Source organism: Polyergus mexicanus, unplaced genomic scaffold (genome assembly GCF_030449975.1).
Source record: "Polyergus mexicanus isolate NDT 795.1 unplaced genomic scaffold, iyPolMexi1.0 SCAF_20, whole genome shotgun sequence".
Taxonomy (NCBI): Eukaryota; Metazoa; Arthropoda; class Insecta; order Hymenoptera; family Formicidae; genus Polyergus; species Polyergus mexicanus.
This window is the reverse complement of record NW_027223340.1, coordinates 2,932,964-2,955,236: the sequence shown is the minus strand read 5'-3', so window position 1 is coordinate 2,955,236 and position 22,273 is coordinate 2,932,964. Positions and strand designations below refer to the sequence as shown.

Below are 22,273 nucleotides of genomic sequence, written 5' to 3'. Positions count from 1 at the left end.
GTTATGATGAACGGCACCCTATAATTTTACCGAAACATCGAATTTCGGATTTATTAATTGCTCAAGCTCATAAAGCCTCTCTTCATGGAGGCACTCAATTAACGTTAAGAATTTTACGCCAAAATTATTGGATAATTTCAGCGCGCACCAGTGTAAAATCTCTTATACGTAGTTGTGTAAAGTGCGTACGCGAACGCGCACGTACCTCGCAACAGCTGATGGGGAATCTCCCCCAGCCCCGCGTCACGCCTTCGGCTCCGTTCTCGCACACAGGCGTCGATTACGCCGGGCCGATGAATATTATTCCGTCAGTCGGCCGCGGTCAACGATCCAAAAAATATTATGTTGCCGTTTTTATTTGTCTCTCGACAAAGGCCGTCCATTTAGAATACGTAGATGATTACGCTACTAACGGTTTTCTCTCCGCCTTTCGGAGATTTGCAAGCCGTCGCGGTCTCCCATCCGACATGTACAGTGATAACGGCACTAATTTTCAAGGCGCGGACCGCGAATTAAACACTACCTTTCAGCGACTTGTCGCCGACCCTCAAATACAAGACGCTATAGTTAATGATAACGTAAAATGGCATTTTATACCTCCCTCTGCTCCGCATTTCGGCGGACTTTGGGAAGCCGGTGTCAAAGGATTAAAGTTTCATTTGAAACGAGCGATTGGTTCCCGAACATTATCGCAGATCGAGTTCGCTACGCTGCTGTGTCAAATCGAGGCTTGCCTAAATTCCCGCCCGATTTCCGCGTTACATGATGATCCGAATGACTTTTCCGCGTTAACTCCGGGTCATTTTTTAGTCGGTCGCCCGTTAGTAAGTCCGCCTGAAGAATCTGTTTTAGATATCGATTCGAATCGGCTGTCTCGATGGCAGCAAGTGCGTACGATTTTAGAGCAGATCTGGCGTTCTTGGTCTTCTGATTATTTGCATACATTGCAACAAAGGCGTAAATGGCAAGAAAACAAACCGGAGCTCAAAATTAACGAGCTGGTATTGTTGAAAAATAATTTGGCACCTCCTTCGAAATGGGAACTTGCCCGAATATTAGACGTACATCCGGGATCGGATGGGCATGTCCGAGTAGTTACATTGCGTACTGCCAAAACCACTCTAAAGCGACCAATAACGCAGATCTGTCAGCTACCGATATCAAGTGACACTGGCTCTTAAATTAACTTGCGTTTTCTTTATGCGTTAATAATTAAGTTTGACTTTAATTTTCGTCACGCTGTATATGTACATATATCTATGCTAAGAACGCCCATGTAAATAACCCTATGCTAAGATTTACTGATTAAGTTAATTCATGTATTTCGATGATCTTTATCTGTACTCTTTTCCTATTATTGTATGTTGAAAAATTTACTGTAGAGCTCTTCGGACCGTCTGATCGAGAATTATCATTAAGATGCCGTGTATCGATTATGTTGGTAGGATTTAACCAGTTATTTCGTAACCTACCCGGTATACGAGGCGAGCGGGATGTTCAAGAAAGTAAGCGTTTTATAAAGTATATTATTAATTTTGTTTCTCGAACGTTCTAAAGCGAGACGTTACGTGCGAAGCCTTGTTTTCATTCCGTTTTTGCGGTTTCTTCGTATCGTTCGATTCTGACAAACACCTCGTTGTCGATAGCCGATTGGCTCTCGGAATCGAACGATCGAAATTCCTCATTTTTTGTAGTACCCGTATCAACCAGGACTATTGTACGTGGATCGAAGAGAAGGTTTTTCGTTAAGACACTTCGTCGCAAGCCTTCACCGGGAGCACACCGAACGCCTAACGCTCATAAAGTTATAATTAAACGATAATTCGCGTGTCCGCTCATATCTTGCTGTCGCGTGCGATTACCTAAGACGGTCCGGGAGTTGGTGTCGAAAGGAATAAATACTGTTCAACAAACTAAACCCGGACAAATCAATTACGTCCTATCTCTCCGATCGGCGAAACAAATAAATTCTGTTAATGTGGACGTGTAAATCGAAGGCGCGGCTACAGTACCGTTAAAAATATTTGCAATTTTATTTCATATCGGTTATATATGATAATATATACAATTATAACTTAATTCAACTTTATCAATAAAAAATATTTTTCTTTTCAATAAAAAATTATATACAATACATTTACAGGCAATAACTAAAAAAAAAAAATTTTTCGTAGGGATTGTTGGATATGTATTATTTATTCATTTTTCTGTTTGCGTAAATAATTGTATTAAAAACAATTAATATATTTTTGATTTAACGAAATATATTTCTTGTATTTGGTACAATTAGTACACACATAAAAATGAGTAAATAATATAAATTCAACAATTTATGAATGATAGTTTAGTTTTTAATTTTTGTGGAAAAAGCATCCATAATGAATCTATATAACCTCTAGTTAATGTATATTATTTATCCATCAAAGTTCCACAAAATATCTATGATTACACCATATAACGTTCATGTTACATCTATGAAGACGTCTAATGGATGTTGAATGGAAGTAAGAAATGCGGAACTGTGGATGTCTAATAGATGTCTATAGGAGATTACATGGACGTCTAATAGAGGTTTTGAATCTCCATGATGAACGTCTATTGGACTTCCATTAGAGGTTTTTGTTCCGTGTGGGTGTCAACTACAAAATGTTAAAACATTACTTAGGAAAGGTATTGCAAAAATTCTAATTTTTTATTTACAATATTTAATCTTTTTTAAAATAAGTTTTATATATTCCTGATTTATATTTTACATATGAAAAATTCAAATATGTGTGTATATATATTGTGCGTATCGTAGGAACAATATTGAGACACAAAGGGGAATATGTAAAAGCTTATGCAATTTCTCTCTGTCTTTCTCTCTCCACTGAATCCAAAAATTACATCCAGAAATGAAGATATTTACTACTGATTTAATGATCTTATAGGATAAAATTGTTAAAGATACAAAAAAGAAGGTAAGCAACTATATCGCAAAATGTTAGGTGTAGTCGAAGATACTACAAATCCATCAAAGGATATATGGTAAAAGCAAATAATAAAAGTAAGTAATTAAGTAAATATAGATGCAAATAAAAGCAGATGATAAAAGTAAGTAAAAAAGTATGCTTTTCTTTTTCTGCGTCTTTAATAATTTTATCCTTTAAAAAGTCATTAATTCTGTAGTAAATATCTTCATTTCTGGATGTAATTTTTGGATTCAGTGGAGAGAGAAAGACAGAGAGAAATTGCATAAGCTTTTACATATTACCTACGATACGCACAATATACCCAGTCAGCAAAATGTTAGCAGTATGTCGACAGATTGAGTACTCTGCGTTGATACCACTGCTTCAAATTCGATCAGAGTATCGCGGCAGATTGGCATCAACTGCATCCGCATTAAGCTTATGTTTTATCAGCAGATTCTGTTGACATAACCTGACAGCAGATTGACGGCAGAAACCGAGCAGATCTGTCAAACACAATCTGACGACAGATTGACGGCAGAAATCGAGCAGATCTGTCAAATACAATTTGATAGCAAATTGGCGGCAGAAATCGAGTAGATCTGCATAATACATTTTGATGGCAGATTGGCGGCAGAAATTGAGCAGATCTGCACAATACATTTTGATGGCAGATAGGCGGCAGAAACCGAGCAGATCTGCCGTAACTATTTAAATGAAAATAATTAATACATAGAAATAAAAACTAAATTTTTTATCATTTATTTATAATTATATCTAAATATACAAAGATATACATAATTATAACATAATATTCACCACTTTTTAAAGTTTATAAATTATTTAATAATTAAAATAATATTTATCCAATACAACTGTTTTTAAGTTTAAAATTTATATATTTTAAATTTAAAATCTTCTTTGTTGCCTGCTCCGTAGAGATTCTTCGTTGCCTCTTCCTCCTTCTCCTCCGTAAGTACTTCAGGTTTTGCCTCGGAAGCCTATATAAACATACAAAAGACCAAATATATATATTAATGAGAACCGTTATTTTTACGTATTAGCACGAGAAAATGCTAATACGTAAAAGAATAAAAAATTTATTAAGCATTAATTTCGATATGGGCATTGAAAAGAGCCGATTGATTCCGTAATAGGCATTGAAAAGTGCCGATTGGTTCCGTAATGATACTGAAAAGTACCGTTTGCGAAGCGAGGAAGTTCCGAGAAGCTTTAATATTTTTAAAATAGGCACTGAAAAGTGCCTTTTGGTTTCTTCGCTAGTGATATTCACCGATTGCTTTCGTCTTGGCGCTAAAAGTACTGAAAGCCTTTGATTGACTAATCAGAACGAAGAAATCTTTGTTCCGATTGATCAATCAAATGCTTTTAGGTCCGGTTTCTCAACTTGCCTCCATTAATGAGTTAAACTTCGATTAAAGTTGTGAAACCGGGCCTTAGTGATTGTACCGTCAAAACGAACACAGCCACTATCACTTACGCAATCCATCCGTGGATTTGCCTCTCCTGAAAGTAATCTGTAAAAAGAACATTTAGTATATTAGAAAAACAAAAATAACTAAGAAAATAAAGCTATTATTATTATTACTAAAAATAAAATGGCTATTCTGTCTCTCTCTTTCTCTCTCTCTACACATACATACACGCACGCATGCACTATATAAACGCAAACGTACGCACGCACACGCACAAATTTAATATATCAAAATTTCACATACCAAATATAATCATCTCTTATTCTCCTGCTTTCTTCTTGTTGTCGCTCGTCGCTCCAACAATCGCGTGGTCTTGGATTAACAGGATGAGTAGACCCTGGACCGCGCGCTCTGCTCCTCCATCTCTCTTTACCTGTTCGCAGGGCTTCACGCATTTGTGCTTGAAACTCCGATCGAGTCGGATTGTTTATGTATCGATTGTTGCACACAGCATCTGAAAAAGAAATAAAAAATACATTGTCGTTAATAAAAATCATAATAATACTGACTACAAATATCTAGAAATCAATAAGTGAGATGATCATACTGTAAATTGCCAAAATAAGGCGGGTATTGTATAAAGATCGTAGACCTCCTTCACGACCCCACCAGGTAAACGATGGCGTTAAAGAATCTGTCAACGCCTCCTTTAGACACAAATTGACGGCTTCCTTTAACGTGAACCCACCAATGTACTCAAAGTAATGCACCTAAAAGAATAAATAAAACGTATGGATTGTATAAAAAAATATATACATATAATATTACATATCAAAATAGAACAATACAAAATATTTTTGTACCAACTTACAATTTCGGAATAACCATCATCATCGATATCTTCGAAAATATCCATTTCTTCCAGAGAAGATATAGGAAGGATGGCCGGTTTAGTCGGTGCACGACGGCGGTTGTCGCTCTTCAAATGCTGCACGCATTTAAAAATATTTTTTAACAGACCATTCTTCTGTAAACAAAATATTATATTATCAGGATATTAAAAGTCATTAATTATATTAATCGTATCAATCATGAATCTACGAGATCCGGCACAAATTTCAAATCTCTAATATTCTACAAATTTGGAATATCGAGATTGGCAATATTATGTAAAAAAAAATCTAAGGAGTAATTTTAGAGGACATGTTACTATAGATAAAGAGATTAAAAGAGAAAAATGTGTGTGCGTGTGTATCTTTATATTTATATTGACATGTCCTATAGATTAGAAACTTTTTTTTACATAATATTGTCAATCTTGATACTTTAAATTTCTAGATATTTGAAATTTTCGACTTATATATATATTGTTTTGTTTCTAAAAATTTATATGACTTAAACAAAAATGTCTAATTATTTTTTTAAATTATTTCAGAGTATTTTCAATATCAGTTTTAATTTTTTAAACGGAATAATATATCTATTTTATAACAATTTCATAAAACACTTTGTAACAACATTGAATTGCAAGATTAAGCAATATACAATCACTATCAATACAATAAAATCAAAAAGATAAGTTGGAGCTTAGTGTATAGATGTTATTTTGCAACGTCACAAGATTTACATTATACAAAAAGCATAAGAAATCAAAGGCGACAAGAAACCAAATGTTTCGATCCACTTCGGATCATTTTCAATGGTCATGTGAAGGTAAAGACTTTAATGTTTGCATGCCTCAGTTATTCTTGTCATTAAAGTCTTTACCTTTACATAATTATTGAAAATGATTCGAAGTAAATCGAAATATTTAATTTCTTGTGACCTTATGCCTTTTAATATGTAATTCTTGTTACGTTACAAAAATAATATCTACACACTAAGTTCTAACTAGTCTCTTTTTTTATTAATATTGATTTTATGACAAATTCAAAAATATGCAATGAAGTGTAGGAATTTGTCATTAAATACCTTATACATCTCTAATAAAATAGATATATTGTTCCATTAAAACAAAAATTAAACTAGCATTGAAAATATTCTGAAAGAGAAAGAGAGAAAAGTAATTTAAAGTTACCATTCAAGTTATTATATAAATCTTATGAAACAAGATCATTTTTATTAAAAAAAATTGTTATTTACTCTATTAAAAATTAAAAGTAATCGCGTTAAAAAAATTATTTTGTGTTAACATTTATGTTAAAATTACAGTCTGCGTTATATTTCACTGATAATCACTTTAGTTCTGCTTCAAAACGGTCTAAGCGTTCATTCAGTATCCTGCAAACATTAATTCATATTTTATACTTGCTTAACACTTGCAAATGTAACAAATTTGAAATTTTTTTCATAATTTTTACAGCTATGTGCATTCTTGTAGATGTAATAAAATTTAATTTAATATGTTTAATAATGTAAATATGTTTAATAACGTAAATTAAACAATAATTTACTGACATAATTTTAATGTAATTTTAAAATAAGATTATGAGGCACAGTGATATATTAGTAAAAAGTAAAGAGGGATTAATTGGAACCTGACATGTAGGTATATGTCATGATGTAAAAAGAATTACAATTTATAAGGCATGAGACTTACAAAAAACTAAGCGTTTTGATCCACTTTGAATCTTTATCAATGGTTATGTAAAGTTTACCTATATATATAATGATAAAAAGAAAGGTACAATAGGAACATGCACACAAAAATTGAGATTGTAGAAATTCCTGCGAGGAAAAGAATCTCAATTTTTATATGCGTGTTCCCACTGTATTTTTTTTATCATTATAGATATAAATTTTACAAAACAATTGATAAAGATTCAAAGTGGATCAAAACGCTTAATTTTTTGTAAGTCTCATGCCTTATAAATTGTAATTCTTTTTATATCATGACATATACCTACATATCAGACTCCAATTAGCCAGTTTTTAATACTTTGTACTGATAGAATATCACTAAACCTCACAATGTTATTTTAAAATTACATTAAAATAAAAACAATAAATTATTGTTAAATATAAATTGTGCCTTTTACAGAATAATTCATATTATTTAATATGTGAAATTTGTATTCATATTTTTTATTTATGTGATGCGGAGCGCGCGCGCACGCGTGCACACACACACACACACACACACACACACACACACACACACACACACACACACACACACACACACACATATATATATATATATATATATATATAAACTTACGGATTATTCGATTCATCGAAGGATCTCTCAGTACAGGTGGCTTCAGATTTTCTTCTTCGTTCATCTGGTAGCTGATAAGAATCTCTGATGTCTGATGTAGTGCCATACTTTTCCTGAAACTTATTAATACATGTATTACTTGAGTGCACAATGTTATCAATCACTATATGATTGGATGTGGGATAATGTGTGGGATATGTATGTGTGCGTGATTGTGAAAAACTATTTTGAGGAGATAAGTATAATGGAACATTTGTATGTAATGGGATGTTTTGTGTATGCGTGTTTGTTTTAGGCGTATAAATGTTGTAAAGATCATTTGAATTATTTGGTTCATCCATCGAAGAATGTTGCTCTTCTAAAAGTGTCCTCAGCTCGCCGATGTCCTGATCGATATTTTCATTCGCGTTATTTTCTAGTGTTCTCCTACGCTTTGGAGCCTCGTCCGATGATGATGTCGTCTGGTAGCGCAATGGTTTTAATACAATGCGCTTCGGCCGTTCCGACATTTTCCTATAAACAAAAGAATGAATATTAGAAAAGTATATGTGTGTGTACATGAAGTAATATGTAATATTACAGATGTAATAAAATAACAATAGAAGCATTTTTCTACCTGTCTATTATGAAAAGATTATAATTTGAAATATAAATGCGCGCAGAAGAAAGACAAAACTGTCACACACAAAAATAAAAGAGAAATACAATATGAAGATTACTAATTAACATGCGATAGCAAATATATATGTAGGCTGTTCCGAAGAATGGAATGCAAAGAAAAGAGACAGAAGATAAAATACAAAATAATAATTGTAAAACACAGAAGATATGTAGAAAAGAAAAAGAATAATATATCATGCTCTCTCGAATTCTTATAAATATAAAAACCAAAAAACTTTAAATTTTTACAACAATTATATATAAGAACGTAGCAATATATAGTATACTACAATTCCTTGTTAATAGCAGCAACTATGTATTGAGATGCTTCCGAATGATTTTCTTCATCACTGTCGTTATCATATGTCGGATTCCAAAGAGGCATTCTGTAACATTTAGTGCAGACTTTTTGTAGATGGATACGGAAAACCTCGTTGCTCAACATAGAACATTTATACACTTGGAAAACAGAAGACAAAATGCCAATATCATAAAAATCATTAATTTGCAAAAATCTTTTAATTTCCAAAAGATACGAATTATTGTTCTTAACAATTTCAAAGACAATGTAAACGATCCATCATGTAAGAGACAGCAATTATCACGCATATCTACACTTAATGATATTCCATCAAATATGATCTTACGACATCGAGAATAATTGTTACTTACATGCTGCACAGATATGTGAATAGAAGAATCATTGTCACGATTCTAATTCGTTCCGTGAATTTCTATCTATTTCTAAATTATTATTAATTATCTATTTCTAAATTATTTCTAAATTATTCTATTTCTTCTAAATTCTAATATTAATAAATTCTTCTAAATCTAATATTTCTATTTCTTCTAAATTAGTCTATTTCTAAATTATTATTAATTATTAATATTATTAAAATAGTCATTATTATTAAAAATTATTAGTAATAATTAAGATAATAACAATAATTACTATTTTTTTCACTGTTAATAATTCCAACCGATAGATGCTTAGAGGCTCTGACAATAGCGTACAGGAACATGTTTGACCAAGAAAGAGGCAACCAGTCCTTAAAGAAAGAACAGGAAAAATTTTAGGAACTTAATACAGAGACAGGACAAATTTTTAAACCATAAAATTCATAAATTAACAGTAAAAATATATACTAAATATTATACAATATATTAATAAACATTTTATTTATTAATTTTTATATTTGAACAACAGTTTTTATATAATTTTATAATTAATAAAATTAACACAAAATCAAATGACTTAGGTACATTGTATTATCACAGAAAAGAAAAAAAACTTATATTAAATAAAATCAACTCAAGTAACTTCAAATAGACGCTATTCATAAACGTATTTATAACGTATTTTTCTTATATTTTTCATTTCATCCAATTGCAATTAATGCTTCTTTTTTGTTAGAAGAAACCTATAAAATTCAGAGCATTTGAAGTTTTTAAAATTATATTTTAACTTCATTAATGAAGAAATAGTATTTAATTCTAAAGCGTTACGCTCCTTAGTCTACTGAGATGTTACTAAAGAGAAAACTCTTTCAACGGAAGCATTATGAGCAGGAATGCTAAAAAAATACTGCGCGATTTTTATTAATTCACTATAAGTATAGGCATTAGGCGTTTTAAAGAATTTCAGCCATAATTTGTTCAAATTCAATTCTTTATCATTTTCAGTAAGCTCTTGACAGAATGTCTTTAAATTTATCCATTGATCAAACAGTTTGACATCATCTATTGTAATATTTGTTATAGCCCGAACAGGCTATACACGAATTATTAAATATATTATTCTAAATACATATTATTTTATATGATTGCTCAACGTGAAACGCGAATACAGATCACGTTACGAGCGTTGACCGAACAAAGCGCTGACAACGCGAGCCACGCGCTAAGCCCGAGCGACCGTGCAATCATTTCATTGCGAAAACGCGGAAATCAGGGCAAACGGAAGAAGGACATTGCGAAAATGCAACGTAGAAGTCCTACTTAAAAGCGAAATAAAAAGGAATAAAGAAATTGCGAAAGTGCAAGCAAAGAAGTCCTACTTAGAACTTCTTAGCTTGCATCCGGATATTGCCAAAATCATGCGACACGATACACAGCCTTGTCGCTAAACGACCCCCTCCCGGGTAGCTAAAGGGAGTTAATAAAAAGGCCCACCGCTAACGAACGGCGGGCAGTCTTTACCATTAATATTACGCGGGCAATCTTTATTCCTTTACGCGAGCAATATCTCTAACAACCGCGAGTGTCAAAACGAGTATCAATAATTATTATAAAATTAAATAGCCACGCAGTCGGCAGAAATATATACGAAGAAGCGAGAGGCGAGTCTCGAGACCGAAACTCGACTCTAGACACGCGCACGTTAAGATATCCGTTATCGTGATACGCGACGCGAGCGAAAGTGCGGGAACATTGTAATCAAGTCACAAATAAAATAGATAATAATATATTATATATATATATGTACGTGTGTGTGTGTGCCTTTCCATATATCTTTCCAAGAGGAATAATATTTGGCCATGTGTATGTGTGTGTGTGCATGTATTGTTATATATATATATGTGTGCCTTTTATGTATATATATATATACATACATACATATATAGATACATACATACATACATACAATAGCACAATACATATATATGTATTATAATATATAATAACGGTTATATTGCTAATCTTACATAACTATTAAATCGCATCCGGTTCAAAATATTGTAAAGCAACCAGCACACGTAAATCGCCTCTGGAATATTTTTTTCAATAACCAGCACACGTAAATCGCCTCTGGAATATTTTTTACAATAACCAGCACACGTAAATCGCCTCTGGGATATTTTTTACAATAACCAACACACGTAAATCGCCTCTGGGATATTTTTTACAATACCCAGCACACGTAAATCGCCTCTGGGATATATTTTTAACCAGAACGCTCATGCAAACCGCATCTGGTATGAAATATTTACAACCAATTCACGAAAAGATCGCTTCTGGGATCAAATATTTCGGCAATATTTAGAGCGCACATGCAAACCGCATCTAGTATGAAATATTTACAACCAGTTCACGAAAAGATCGCATATAGATAATATATAACACACATAGTATGCTCGGATCAGAAAGAGACGGACAGAGAAGAATGGGCAAAGAGAAAGAGGATATGAGTGTAAGTGAGCAAGTGTCTATACAAGTGCCAAAAGTAAGAAAAAAAAGGAAATAGTTGGATCTTTCTCCGTAGCAATACTTTATGCTCACTAATATTTAGCGACTGATGTGAATTATTAATCGATATATCGTTGTACAGAGAGCCATTCTCTCGCTTACTCATTCCTATTCTCTCTCTCTCTCTCTCTCTGTCTCTTTCTTTTTTTTGCTCATGTCTGTCTATTTCTTTATAACAAAAATACTATATGAGTACTAAATACTATGTGCATCATATACATATAATGTGTATGTTCATGTATTGTAGTAATTTTAAATTCCATTTAAAGATTTATTTTATGTTACAATTTTTTTATACAAAGGTCTTTATGTTGTTTTCTATTTAGGAATTGCTTTAAAGATATAATCAAAAAATAAAAAAAAAACTTGAAATATTACATTTTTATATAATATTACATTATCATACTTATATTTTTGTGTAAACTACAGGGAAAAAAATTCAATTATATCTAGCGACATATTAGTATATAGTATACATTAAAACAATTCCTTCTAGAATTATGGTATATAAATATACTAACCTTTTGACCCTTATTCTTTTTAAAGAAAGTCTGCGGGCAAAGCGAGGCAAGCGTTTCTCATTACATTTTCGCCCTATTATATGAACACACTATGACTACACAAACACAACACTCGTTTTTTAAATTCGACGCGTTATAACGCGTTATAACGGTTGAGCACACTTTTGCGGTTATCTCTCGTTACGCGTATGTACACAAACGCGCGACTGAGACTGAGACTGAGTACTGCCGCGCACTGATATTATCGCATGTGCCTGGCTGTGTGCGTGTGAATAGTACAGTCGCCTTATTCCCCGATACGTACATACATACTTAGATACATGCATGCTACAAATATCGCGTAATAATAAAAACAAATGCGCATCTTTATAAACGAATATTCTGTAACCGAATAAAAAGTTATTTTCATATTGATTAAAATTAATTCGATACATAAAAACATTATTTATTAATATTTTACGACGTGTCATTTTAATCACAATAATGTAATTAATGCATTTAAATTATTTTCGGATATATAAAATGCGAAATACAGACATTTGATTTTCTATAGTAACATGACATATATATACAGGGTGTCCGGCGTCAACCGCAACACCGGTCATGTGCAGGTAGAGCAGGTGAAACTGAGAAGAAAAGTCCTGTACCAATTTTTTATATAATACTTAATAAAAGAGTTATTATTGAGTAAAATCTGGCCAATCAGCGCCGATCTTTAGCCGGGCGCATGTCGGTGAACCGCGCGCTTGATAGTGTACGCCGCTGCACACTTCACAGCGCGCGGCTCACTGACGTGCGCCCGGCTAAAGGTCGGCGCTGATTGGCCAGACTTTACTCAATAATAACTCTTTTATTAAGTGTTATAGAAAAAAAAGGTAAAGGACTTTTCTTCTCGATTTCATCTGCTCTACCTGCACACGACCGGTGATGCGATTGACGCCGGACACCCTGTATATATATATAAATTTTATAATAATTTATATATATTAATCTAACGTGAAAGATTGTAGATAAAGGGAGCCTCACGAGCGAGACTTCGGAACTCTTCGATATTTGTCGTCTCGCTTGCTCCTTCATTCTTTCTTGCTATTGCTTTTGTCGACTCTCCAGCATCGCGCGGGGGGTCTTTCCTTATATAAACATCTTATAAAATAAAAACTGAAACTTTCATATTGTATTTTATTAGTATAAAAATAATTATAATGGATTAATGAGATTTTTGCGATTAAAATAACACCAAATATGACATAAATCGGATAATTTTAAATGAAATAAGTAATCATAATTTTAATAACATAATTGATTAAAAATAATCCGATTTATGTCATGTTTCGTGTCATTTTAATCGCAAGAATCTCATTAATCCATTATAATTATTTTTATACAGATGAAATGGAAAATACAAGTTTCACTTTTTATATAGATGTTTATATTTTGTAGATAAGGAAAGATCCCCGACGCTGAAGAGTCGACAAAAGCGAGAGCGAGAAAGAATGAAGGAGTAAGTGAGATGACAAACATGAAAGAGTTCCGAAGCCTCGCTCGCGTGACTCCTTTTATCTGTAATATTTCACGTATATATGTCATCTTACTATAGAAAATAAAACTTTTGTATTTCACATTTTATATATCTGAAAATAATTGTAATGGATTAATTACATTTTTGCGATTAAAATGACACCAAATACGATATAAATCCGATTATTTTAAATGAAATAAGTAATCATTATTTTAATAACATAACTGATTAAAAATTATCCGATTTATGTCATGTTTAGTATTATTTTAATCGCAAGAATCTCATTAGTCTATTAAAATTATTTTGATATCGATAAAATACGAAAAACAGAAATTTTACGAACGATATGTAACCCGAGATATTATAGATAAAGAGAGCCTCGCGAACGAGACTTCGGAACTGTTTGATGTTTGTCATCTCGCTTGCTCCTCGTTCTTCATTGTATTCTTTCATCCCCATTATTATATTCTTTTATTTCTTCGACTTTTATTCTTTCTATATTCTCATCTTCCTACATAATAATATATTAATTTATTCATCTTTATTTTATACAACATAAATGAGATATTGTGTATGTCATAAATAGAAAAAGTATTTAATTATGTGCATTTTTGTATGTACATGTGTTGTATTTAACTATAATTAAATAGAAAAAGAAAATAACTTGTGTATCTCATTTATGATGTATCAAATAAACATAAATAAATAAATTTATTTATTTTCATGTAGGGACACGAGAATAGAAAGAATAAAAATTGAGCAAATAAAAGAATATAATAATGAGAATAAAAGAATACAATATACAATAATGAACGAGCAGAAGGAGAGAGAGAGAGAGAGAGAGAGAGAGAGAGAGAGAGAGAGAGAGAGAGAGAGAGAAGCGCGAGTGAACGCGTAAGTGAATATGCGAGGAGCATGAAGCTAAGCGATACGTAGTACATAGCGAGCGAGCGATTAGAAAGAGACAGAGCGTATCAAGTTTATGATCGAGAGAAAAAAGATACTGCAATAATGTTAGTGCGTACATGTATATTACTCTACACGCATGAAAGAGACAAAGGTAGTACGATTATGTCTGTCCTTGTCGTGTAAGATTACAGCTCTGTCTATCGCGACATCACGCAACTAATCTACTGCTCTGTTTTACTCTTGAGCCTCCAGCTCGCACACACACATATGCACGAAAATTTTATTTTACAAAATCTTTTTTATAAAGCTTCTAAACTCACTTCTCTAAGTTCACTTATACTCTTTGATGAAATGCCGAGTGCGGAGTTTACTGATTAGGCACGTGTAGATTACAAATTTGTTATATTAAGTAAATGTTGACGCAGAAGCCGATAACAAAACTGTAATTTTCTCATTTTTTTTAACTTTTCATATGAAATGTCAAACTCCGCACTCCGTTATTATGTGTACCTTAATTGTGGAAAAGGATTTGTTGATATCTATAAGCAACAAAAAGATTTTGCAAAATAAAGAATATTCGCGTTCTGTCGGTAATCCGGCATCCTCTTAACGGTCCTACAATATCTAACGCGCATTTTTCGAACGGTTTAGTAGGCGTATCCATGATTATTAAAGGTACTTTATTCTTTCGCGATACTTTATTTTTCTGGCATAATTCGCATTTTGCAATGTATTTTTCTACATCTTTCGTTATTCCTGGCCAATTATAGTTTAGGCGGATTCTTTTTACTGTTCGTTCAACTCCTTGATGTCCTCGTGTGGGTGCATCATGATATTCATATAATATCTGTTTCTTGTCTTCCTCCATGTATATTTTTTCTTCGTCGGAGTTTGTTTCTTCTTCTATTGCGAGAATTTCTCGTTCTTCCTCTTCTGTTTCATGCGCTTCTCTTGTTACATTGCGGCTCAGTGCATCAGCGTTCGCGTTCGCTTGTCCGGCCTTATGAATGATTTCATAATCATATTCTTCGAGTTTTAATCTCCATCGGATTAATCATGATCCAGGATCATTCACATTAAATAACCAGATTAATGGTTTGTGATTGGTTACGATTTTAAATTTCGTACCGTATATGTATGGCCTAAAATGTTTTACAGCCCATACAATTGCCAGTAATTCTTTCTCTGGTGTATTGTAATTCTGCTCCGCTCGCGATAAAACTCTGCTGGCATAAGCAATTGGTCGGTTATTACATACTTTTCCTTGTGACAATACTGCTCCGATTGCATAGTCGGAAGCATCAGTGGTCACTATAAATTCTTGATTGAAATCTGGATACGTTAGCACTGGCGCAGTCATTAATTTTTCTTTTAATATTTCAAAAGCATTTTGCTGTTCCATTGTCCACTCGAATTTTTCCGTTTTCTTTGTTAATTTCGTTAGCGGCTTGGCTATTTTTGAAAAATCTTCTATGAATTTTCTGTAGTATCCGGCTAGTCCTATGAAAAATTGTATATCTTTTACTTTCTTCAGCGTCGGAAATTCTTTTATTGCGGTTAGCTTTGACGGGTCCGGAGATATTCCATTCTCCGAAATAATGTGACCTAGATAAATTACTTCTTTACGCAAACACTTGCATTTATCTGGTTGCAATTTTAGATTATTTTCTCGAAGTCTCTGTAGTACTTCCTTGAGTCTTTTATTGCGGTCCTCTAGGCTCGATCCGTATATGACGATGTCATCTAAATAAACTAGACGTATAAGTCCTTGCATTCCGATTAGAATTGAATTCATCAGTCTCTGGAATGTTGCTGGCGCATTTTTCAATCCAAACGGAATTCTGTTGAATTCATAGTGTCCGTATGGCGTTGAAAAAGCTGTCTTTTGTTTATCTTGCTCAGCCATCGGTATCTGATGATATCCTGACGCTAAGTCTAGTGTGGTGAAATATTTAGCGTTTCCTAGCTGGTCCAGTATATCGGTGACATTGGGCAGTGGAAATAAGTCGCCTATTGTTAAGTCGTTTAGCTTCCGAAAGTCTACTACTACTCGGAGCTTAGGTTTTCCGGATGAGTCTTTTTTGGTACCACCAGTAAGGGTGCGTTCCATTGACTCGCGCTTGTTCGGATTATGCCGTTTTTTAGCATTTCTTGCACTTGTTTATTTACTTCCGTCTTGTGCTTCTCGGGAAGACGATACGGTCTTGTGTTCACCGGCGAGGTGTCGGCGCGCGTGTTTATCTCGTGCTCTACCGTCGCGGTGTACGTCAGTGGTTCTCCGTCCAATGAAATGTATCGTAATATTCTTCGCATATCCGTAGGAATGCCTGTTTTTCTTCCGTATTTAAATGTTGCGTGCGTAGTAGTTGTCAGACTTGTCCGTGTCTCGAATTAGTATACTTAAAATTTTTCTTGTTTCCACCGTATGTATTTTAGATTCGATTTCGCGTTCTATGTCTTCGAGGGTGACGTTCGGCGTCTGTATCTCGACTTCCATATCGGTTGTATTTATGATGCTAACGGGACACGTGTAATCTTTAGGTTCTACTAAGCATCTTCCAAGGTAGATTCCTGGAGCTGTTTCCTCGGCTTGTACTATTCCTATTCGATTTTGATTTGTTGTCGCTTTTACGATGATCTCGCTGCGCGGTTTTAGAATCGTTTTGTTAAGCGAATGGAATTTTAGTACGGCGTTTCCTATTTTTAATTGATTTTAATTATAATCGCATGATACTGAATGCTGTCGAAGGAAATCAATTCCTAATATTCCTTCATATTTGATCGGAATGTCGTCCTTTACCACATAAAATGCATGTTTTACCTTATGGTTTTCTATCTTGATTGTGGCGTACATTTTTCCGATGATGTGTATTTTATGTCCGGTTATGCCTGTGAGCGCGATTTTATCTTCGTGTATCAATGCGTCGTCCTTTAAATGTTTCAATTTTATTAGTGAGATGGTCGATCCTGAATCGTACAACATCTGTATTTTTTCGTTTTTCACTTGTCGCATTGGTAATGTTATTAGCAATAAGTCCGTCTTTTTCTTTGCCCGTGGCATATATTTAATATGCGTAACGCGATACTCAGATGCAGTTCGCGGTTGTCTCTTTCTCGCTTCCTCCTGCTCGTCTTTGCTGCTGCTACTTGCGCTATCGACGTTTCCTTTTTGTTGTCGCGATTTCTTTCGATCGCGTATATCTTCGTCGCGCGTTTTTTTCTGATTTCCGACTTTTAGTTTATTTGTACCATTTTTCGGCTTTCCGTTTAGGCTCCAGCATTCGTCGCGGCTGTGTCCTGTCTTTTTGCAATGTGCGCAGTATTTATTTATCGTGTTTATCCGCGAGGATTTTTCCGGTTTCGGGAGCGCGTATCGGCTACTTCGACAATCGCGTCCGTAATGTCCGTTTTTTCCGCATTTAAAGCATTGCGGGTTCGAACCTCGATTATTTCGCGAGTAACTTGGTTCAGTTTTATTTTTATTAACAAAACTACTTGTTCTCGCCATTCCGGGTCTGAGTTTTTCTTCGGCGCTCGCGCCCGTTATCGCTTCTTGGAGCGTTGTGTATCGCTGCGCGCGTACGAGTACTTGTAATTCGTCGTGTAATCCGATTTGAAAATTTATTAACGCCTGTTCTTGGATTGTTCATAGCTCCATAATCGCGTCTTCTACTCGCGTTACTCGCCTGTTTAATGATTTTACTTCCGTGCGTATTTCATTTAATATTTCGAGAAGGTGCGGGTCGCCTCTTCCTTCGCGGTTTCTCTCGTGGGACGGTGTGTGATCAGCCTCCACTATATTTCGGTTCATTTGATGAATGGATCGTCGCATTCTTTCTATTTCCTCGTCTACCGCGCTTTGTGGCGGGTTCGCGGGAGTGTTTTCTTGCGAATTTCGCGATTCGGCCATATTATTTTCTTGTTGGCTATAAATTTCTTCCGGATCGAATAGATAGCTTTCGTAGAAAGTTAATGAAAATTCGCGCCGTAGGGATACTCTACTTGGAGTTCTACTAATATACGGTCGCGTACGTCTAGTCTCGCGTTGAGTGTCATCAGTGGGGTCAGTCGTATTACGCGGGAGTAGGCTTTCGTCAAAATTGTTAAATGGAAATTCGCGTTCTGTGATGACGTTATCCGGTAACTCGGTCTCGCTTTCGCTCGAGTATTGTTTTTCTAAGTTTTTTCGCGTTTTATCAAAATTTTCTCGCGGTGTTAAACTTACGCTTATCGCACGTCGGTCTGATTCGCTTAGTAACCACTATCGGTTCGCTATCGGTTTTGGTATATTAGAACCTTCCGACATTCACGCTATTATATTTATTAAATTTTTCGGACTTACAATAGTATAACGGCTCGCATAATCGCTCGCTGTGTCAGTAGGTTGCTGACGCTGCAGTCCTTCGCTCGACGGCTGATACGGCTGACGATGCTCGTCGTACGGCGGTCGTTGTCCGGCGTCGGTGTGTTGTACGTAGAGTTACCGTAGGTCGCGATGCTTGGCGGCTCACATTTCTGCTACAGCTGTTGTGGCGATGCTCGTTCTGTTGTCCTTGCTTTGTGTTCCGTCGATTGTGATTTCCGTCAGCTTACGTTTTACGTGTGCTGGCGTGCCTGTCCTATTTACACTCTGGGTGCTTTGCAGGTCTTGGAGAAGGCTTGGCTGCTTCCGTCCGTCAACTTCAATTGAATTGATTTTGGCGTGCCCGCTTCTTAACACAACTGTGTCTTTTGCAGGTCTTGCGTGAGCTCTGGCGATGCCCCGGCAGATCCCACCGCTGCCACCAAATAATGTTGTGCCTTCGGAGAGGCACGGTAGTTGGGATCGTTTGCCGGAAGGAATTTAGGAATTCGGGCTCTGCCCGAGAACTTCCACTGTCTTTATTTGATTAGAAATGACACCTTTGCATTTAAATAAATATATTAATATCTATTTTATTCGTGACTTGGCTTGATTACAATACAATGTTCCCGCATTTTCGCTCGCGTCGCGTATCGCGATAACGGATATCTTAACGTGCGCGTGTCTAGAGTCGAGTTTTGGTCTCGACACTCGCCTCTCGCTTCTTCGTGTATATTTCTGCCGACTGCGTGGCTATTCAATATTATAATAATTATTGATACTCGCTTTGACACTCGCGGCTGTTAGAGATATTCCTCGCGTAAAGGAATAAAGATTGCCCGTTTGGTAGTTATTGTGACTACCCGCGTAATATTAATTAATGATCAAGACCGTCCGCGTAATATTAATAGTAAAGACTGCCCGCCGTTCGTTAGCGGTGGGCCTTTTTATTAACTCCCCTTGGCTTCCCGGGAAGGGATCGTTTAGCGACAAGGCTGTGTGTCGTGTCGCTTGATTTTGGCAATATCCGGATGCAAGCTAAGAAGTTCTAAGTAGGACTTCTTTACTTGCACTTTTGCAATTTCTTTATTCTTTTTTATTTCGCTTTTAAGTAGAACTTTTACGTTGCATTTTCGCAATATCTTTCTTCCGCTTGCCCTGATTTCCGCGTTTTCGCAATGAAATGATTGCACGGTCGCTCGGGCTTCGTGCGTGGCTCGCGTCAGCGCTTTGTTCGGTCAACGCTCGTTACACGTTGAGCAATCATATAAAATAATATGTATTTAGAATAATATATTTAATAATTTGTGTATAGCCTATTCGGGCTATAACACTCTGTACTAAATTTGTAACTTTTCTGCTCACAAAAATTTATAGCAGACATTTGGCAAAATCTGTTTAAACAGGCTTGGGTGTCTGGGTATATACACATATATGAATTTTCCATATATAAAATATAAAACTTATTTTAAAAAGATTAAATATTGTAAATAAAAAATCAGAATTTTTGCAATAGCTTTCCTAAGTAATGTTTTAACATTTTGTAGTTGACACCTCGAAACATATTTTCTAAAGCTGCATCATAGGCTTCTGTTTTAACCAACGCAGCTGCCAAATTATTGTAAACTTTTATACGTTCCTATAATAAAATCTGCAATTTAGTATCTAACCAATTCTTCCTCCTTATTTTGATACAAATTTGAATTACTTTTTGTCGATGACAGATATTATAATGTTCTCCGATAACATTATACGGCAGTTCTATCCAAATAAACCACATCAATTATCACGTTTCTCATTGTTTTAAAAAATAAGTTCAACTATTATACCAAAAACGTTAAATAGATAAATAATAAGCCTTATTCCTAGAGAATTTAGTCTAAAAAAATAAATAACCTTCATTATATAATTTATAAATAAAATTATTACCTTATTTCTCTTCTTTGACTAACGCTTAACATTTCTATATCAAGCTCTAACTCTGACGCCTTCAATTATATATAATGTAATATTTTTAATAGAATTTCCAAGATTTGTTTTGCTATATTACCATAAATATGCAATGTTTTGCCACTTGTGAGTGATCTAAAAATATTGATTACGCATTAAATACATTTATATATAAAATATAAATAAACATTCACATTTTCAGAACCAAAAGTAGCGAGTAATTTCAGATCCGCAAAATGTTTGTAGATTATAGAAGTGCTTCAATATGATTTTATCATTTCATTATTCTTTATGCCTATTAAAAATGTGTATTTAATGCTGTTGTTTTAATGATATTTTTGCTAGAATTCTCACAAGATTTATTTTGCTATTAACAAAACTTATTGCTTAGCCATATGTAAGTTAACTTAAAAATAATTATGCATTAATTACTGTTATAGCCCAAAACGGCTATAACCAAATTAATATAATTATTAATTATTAAATATTATTTAACGTCTTTCGACTACAACTCGAAGCCGAGGAAGACGTATAGAGTTACGAGCGCAATCGCTGACAAAGAGAGCCACGCGCGGAGACCACGCGATCGCGAAACTCGAAAGACGACGTGCTGGAAATGCAAGCAAAGAATTCACGTAGCTTGCGACTGGGTTTTTTCCAGCCGAAAACGAGCGACATGATCATCTATGGTCCTGTCGCTGAACAATCCCCTTCAAAAACTAATCGAAAAGAAGGTAATAAAACAACCTACCTCGAACGAGCGCCAGACAGTCCTAATCGCAAAATCACACGAATCAATAATCATGATAATCATACAATCATATAGCGCGAAAAGATTAACAATAGTAACCACGAGATGAACAGTTGTAATCGTTTTAATAATAACGTCCCAGCTGATCGCGCGACGGCAGCCGCGATATCAAGCACGCGAAGCAACTCTATACCGCGATAAGCCGAATTGAAGTGTGAGAAAGAAAAGAAGATTTAATATTAATGTATTTGAATAAACGGCTTTTATTCTAAGCCGACTACATAATTAATGAAACGGTGAGAAGACCCTGTGCGACCCTGAGCTCCTGAGTTCCAATTGGCCAACGATCCCAACAAAATCCTGTGCCTCCACCGAGAGGCACAACAATTACATTTAAATGTAAAATTAAATAAACATTATATTATATGAATACGCGTTTGCGAGTATAATTATTCACTTATCGTTTTCGAAAGCATGGTCAGCCAAAATCTTCCATAATCATTTTTCAACAATGTATTTATGACAAATATGTCAATTGACAATGCACAGATTCACTCAAATGTAAACATTCGTTCAGTTTCACTAATATAATCTAACTTTGCTCAATATGACATTGATTAGAAAAAAATCACTTCTCTTCTTTGCACTATCCCACGATATTCTTAATAACTGTTAACCACTTTATTACTTTTCTTCTTGTGTTGCACTATTCCGCGATGTATAAATATATTTAATAAATCAATAAATGCAAAAAATATTTGATCTCTT

General features: G+C 34.6%; 2 protein-coding genes across 3 annotated transcripts in view; one reads left to right on the top strand and one right to left on the bottom strand.

Annotated features, from left to right (window-relative positions):
• The window catches only part of LOC138941675 (odorant receptor 13a-like), an 85,012-nt gene that overhangs the window by 36,471 nt on the left and 26,268 nt on the right, over positions 1-22,273 (top strand). The window lies entirely within an intron of this gene.
• LOC138941881 (uncharacterized) lies at positions 4,402-7,788 on the bottom strand. The gene is made up of 5 exons (XM_070311835.1): positions 7,608-7,788; positions 5,259-5,414; positions 4,995-5,157; positions 4,691-4,901; positions 4,402-4,489 (listed from the first exon to the last, which is right to left on the bottom strand). Coding segments are annotated over exons 2-5 (420 nt in total). The 5' UTR covers positions 5,304-5,414; positions 7,608-7,788; the 3' UTR covers positions 4,402-4,488.

Excerpts from the sequence above, each read along its gene's own strand:
- LOC138941881 (XM_070311835.1), bottom strand. The coding sequence starts at position 5,303 with ATGGATATTTTCGAAGATATCGATGATGATGGTTATTCCGAAATT. Across the intron at positions 5,158-5,258 it reads ATGATGGTTATTCCGAAATT|GTGCATTACTTTGAGTACAT; the intron begins GTAAGTTGGTAC and ends TTATTCTTTTAG. Across the intron at positions 4,902-4,994 it reads CCTTATTTTGGCAATTTACA|ATGCTGTGTGCAACAATCGA; the intron begins GTATGATCATCT and ends TTTCTTTTTCAG.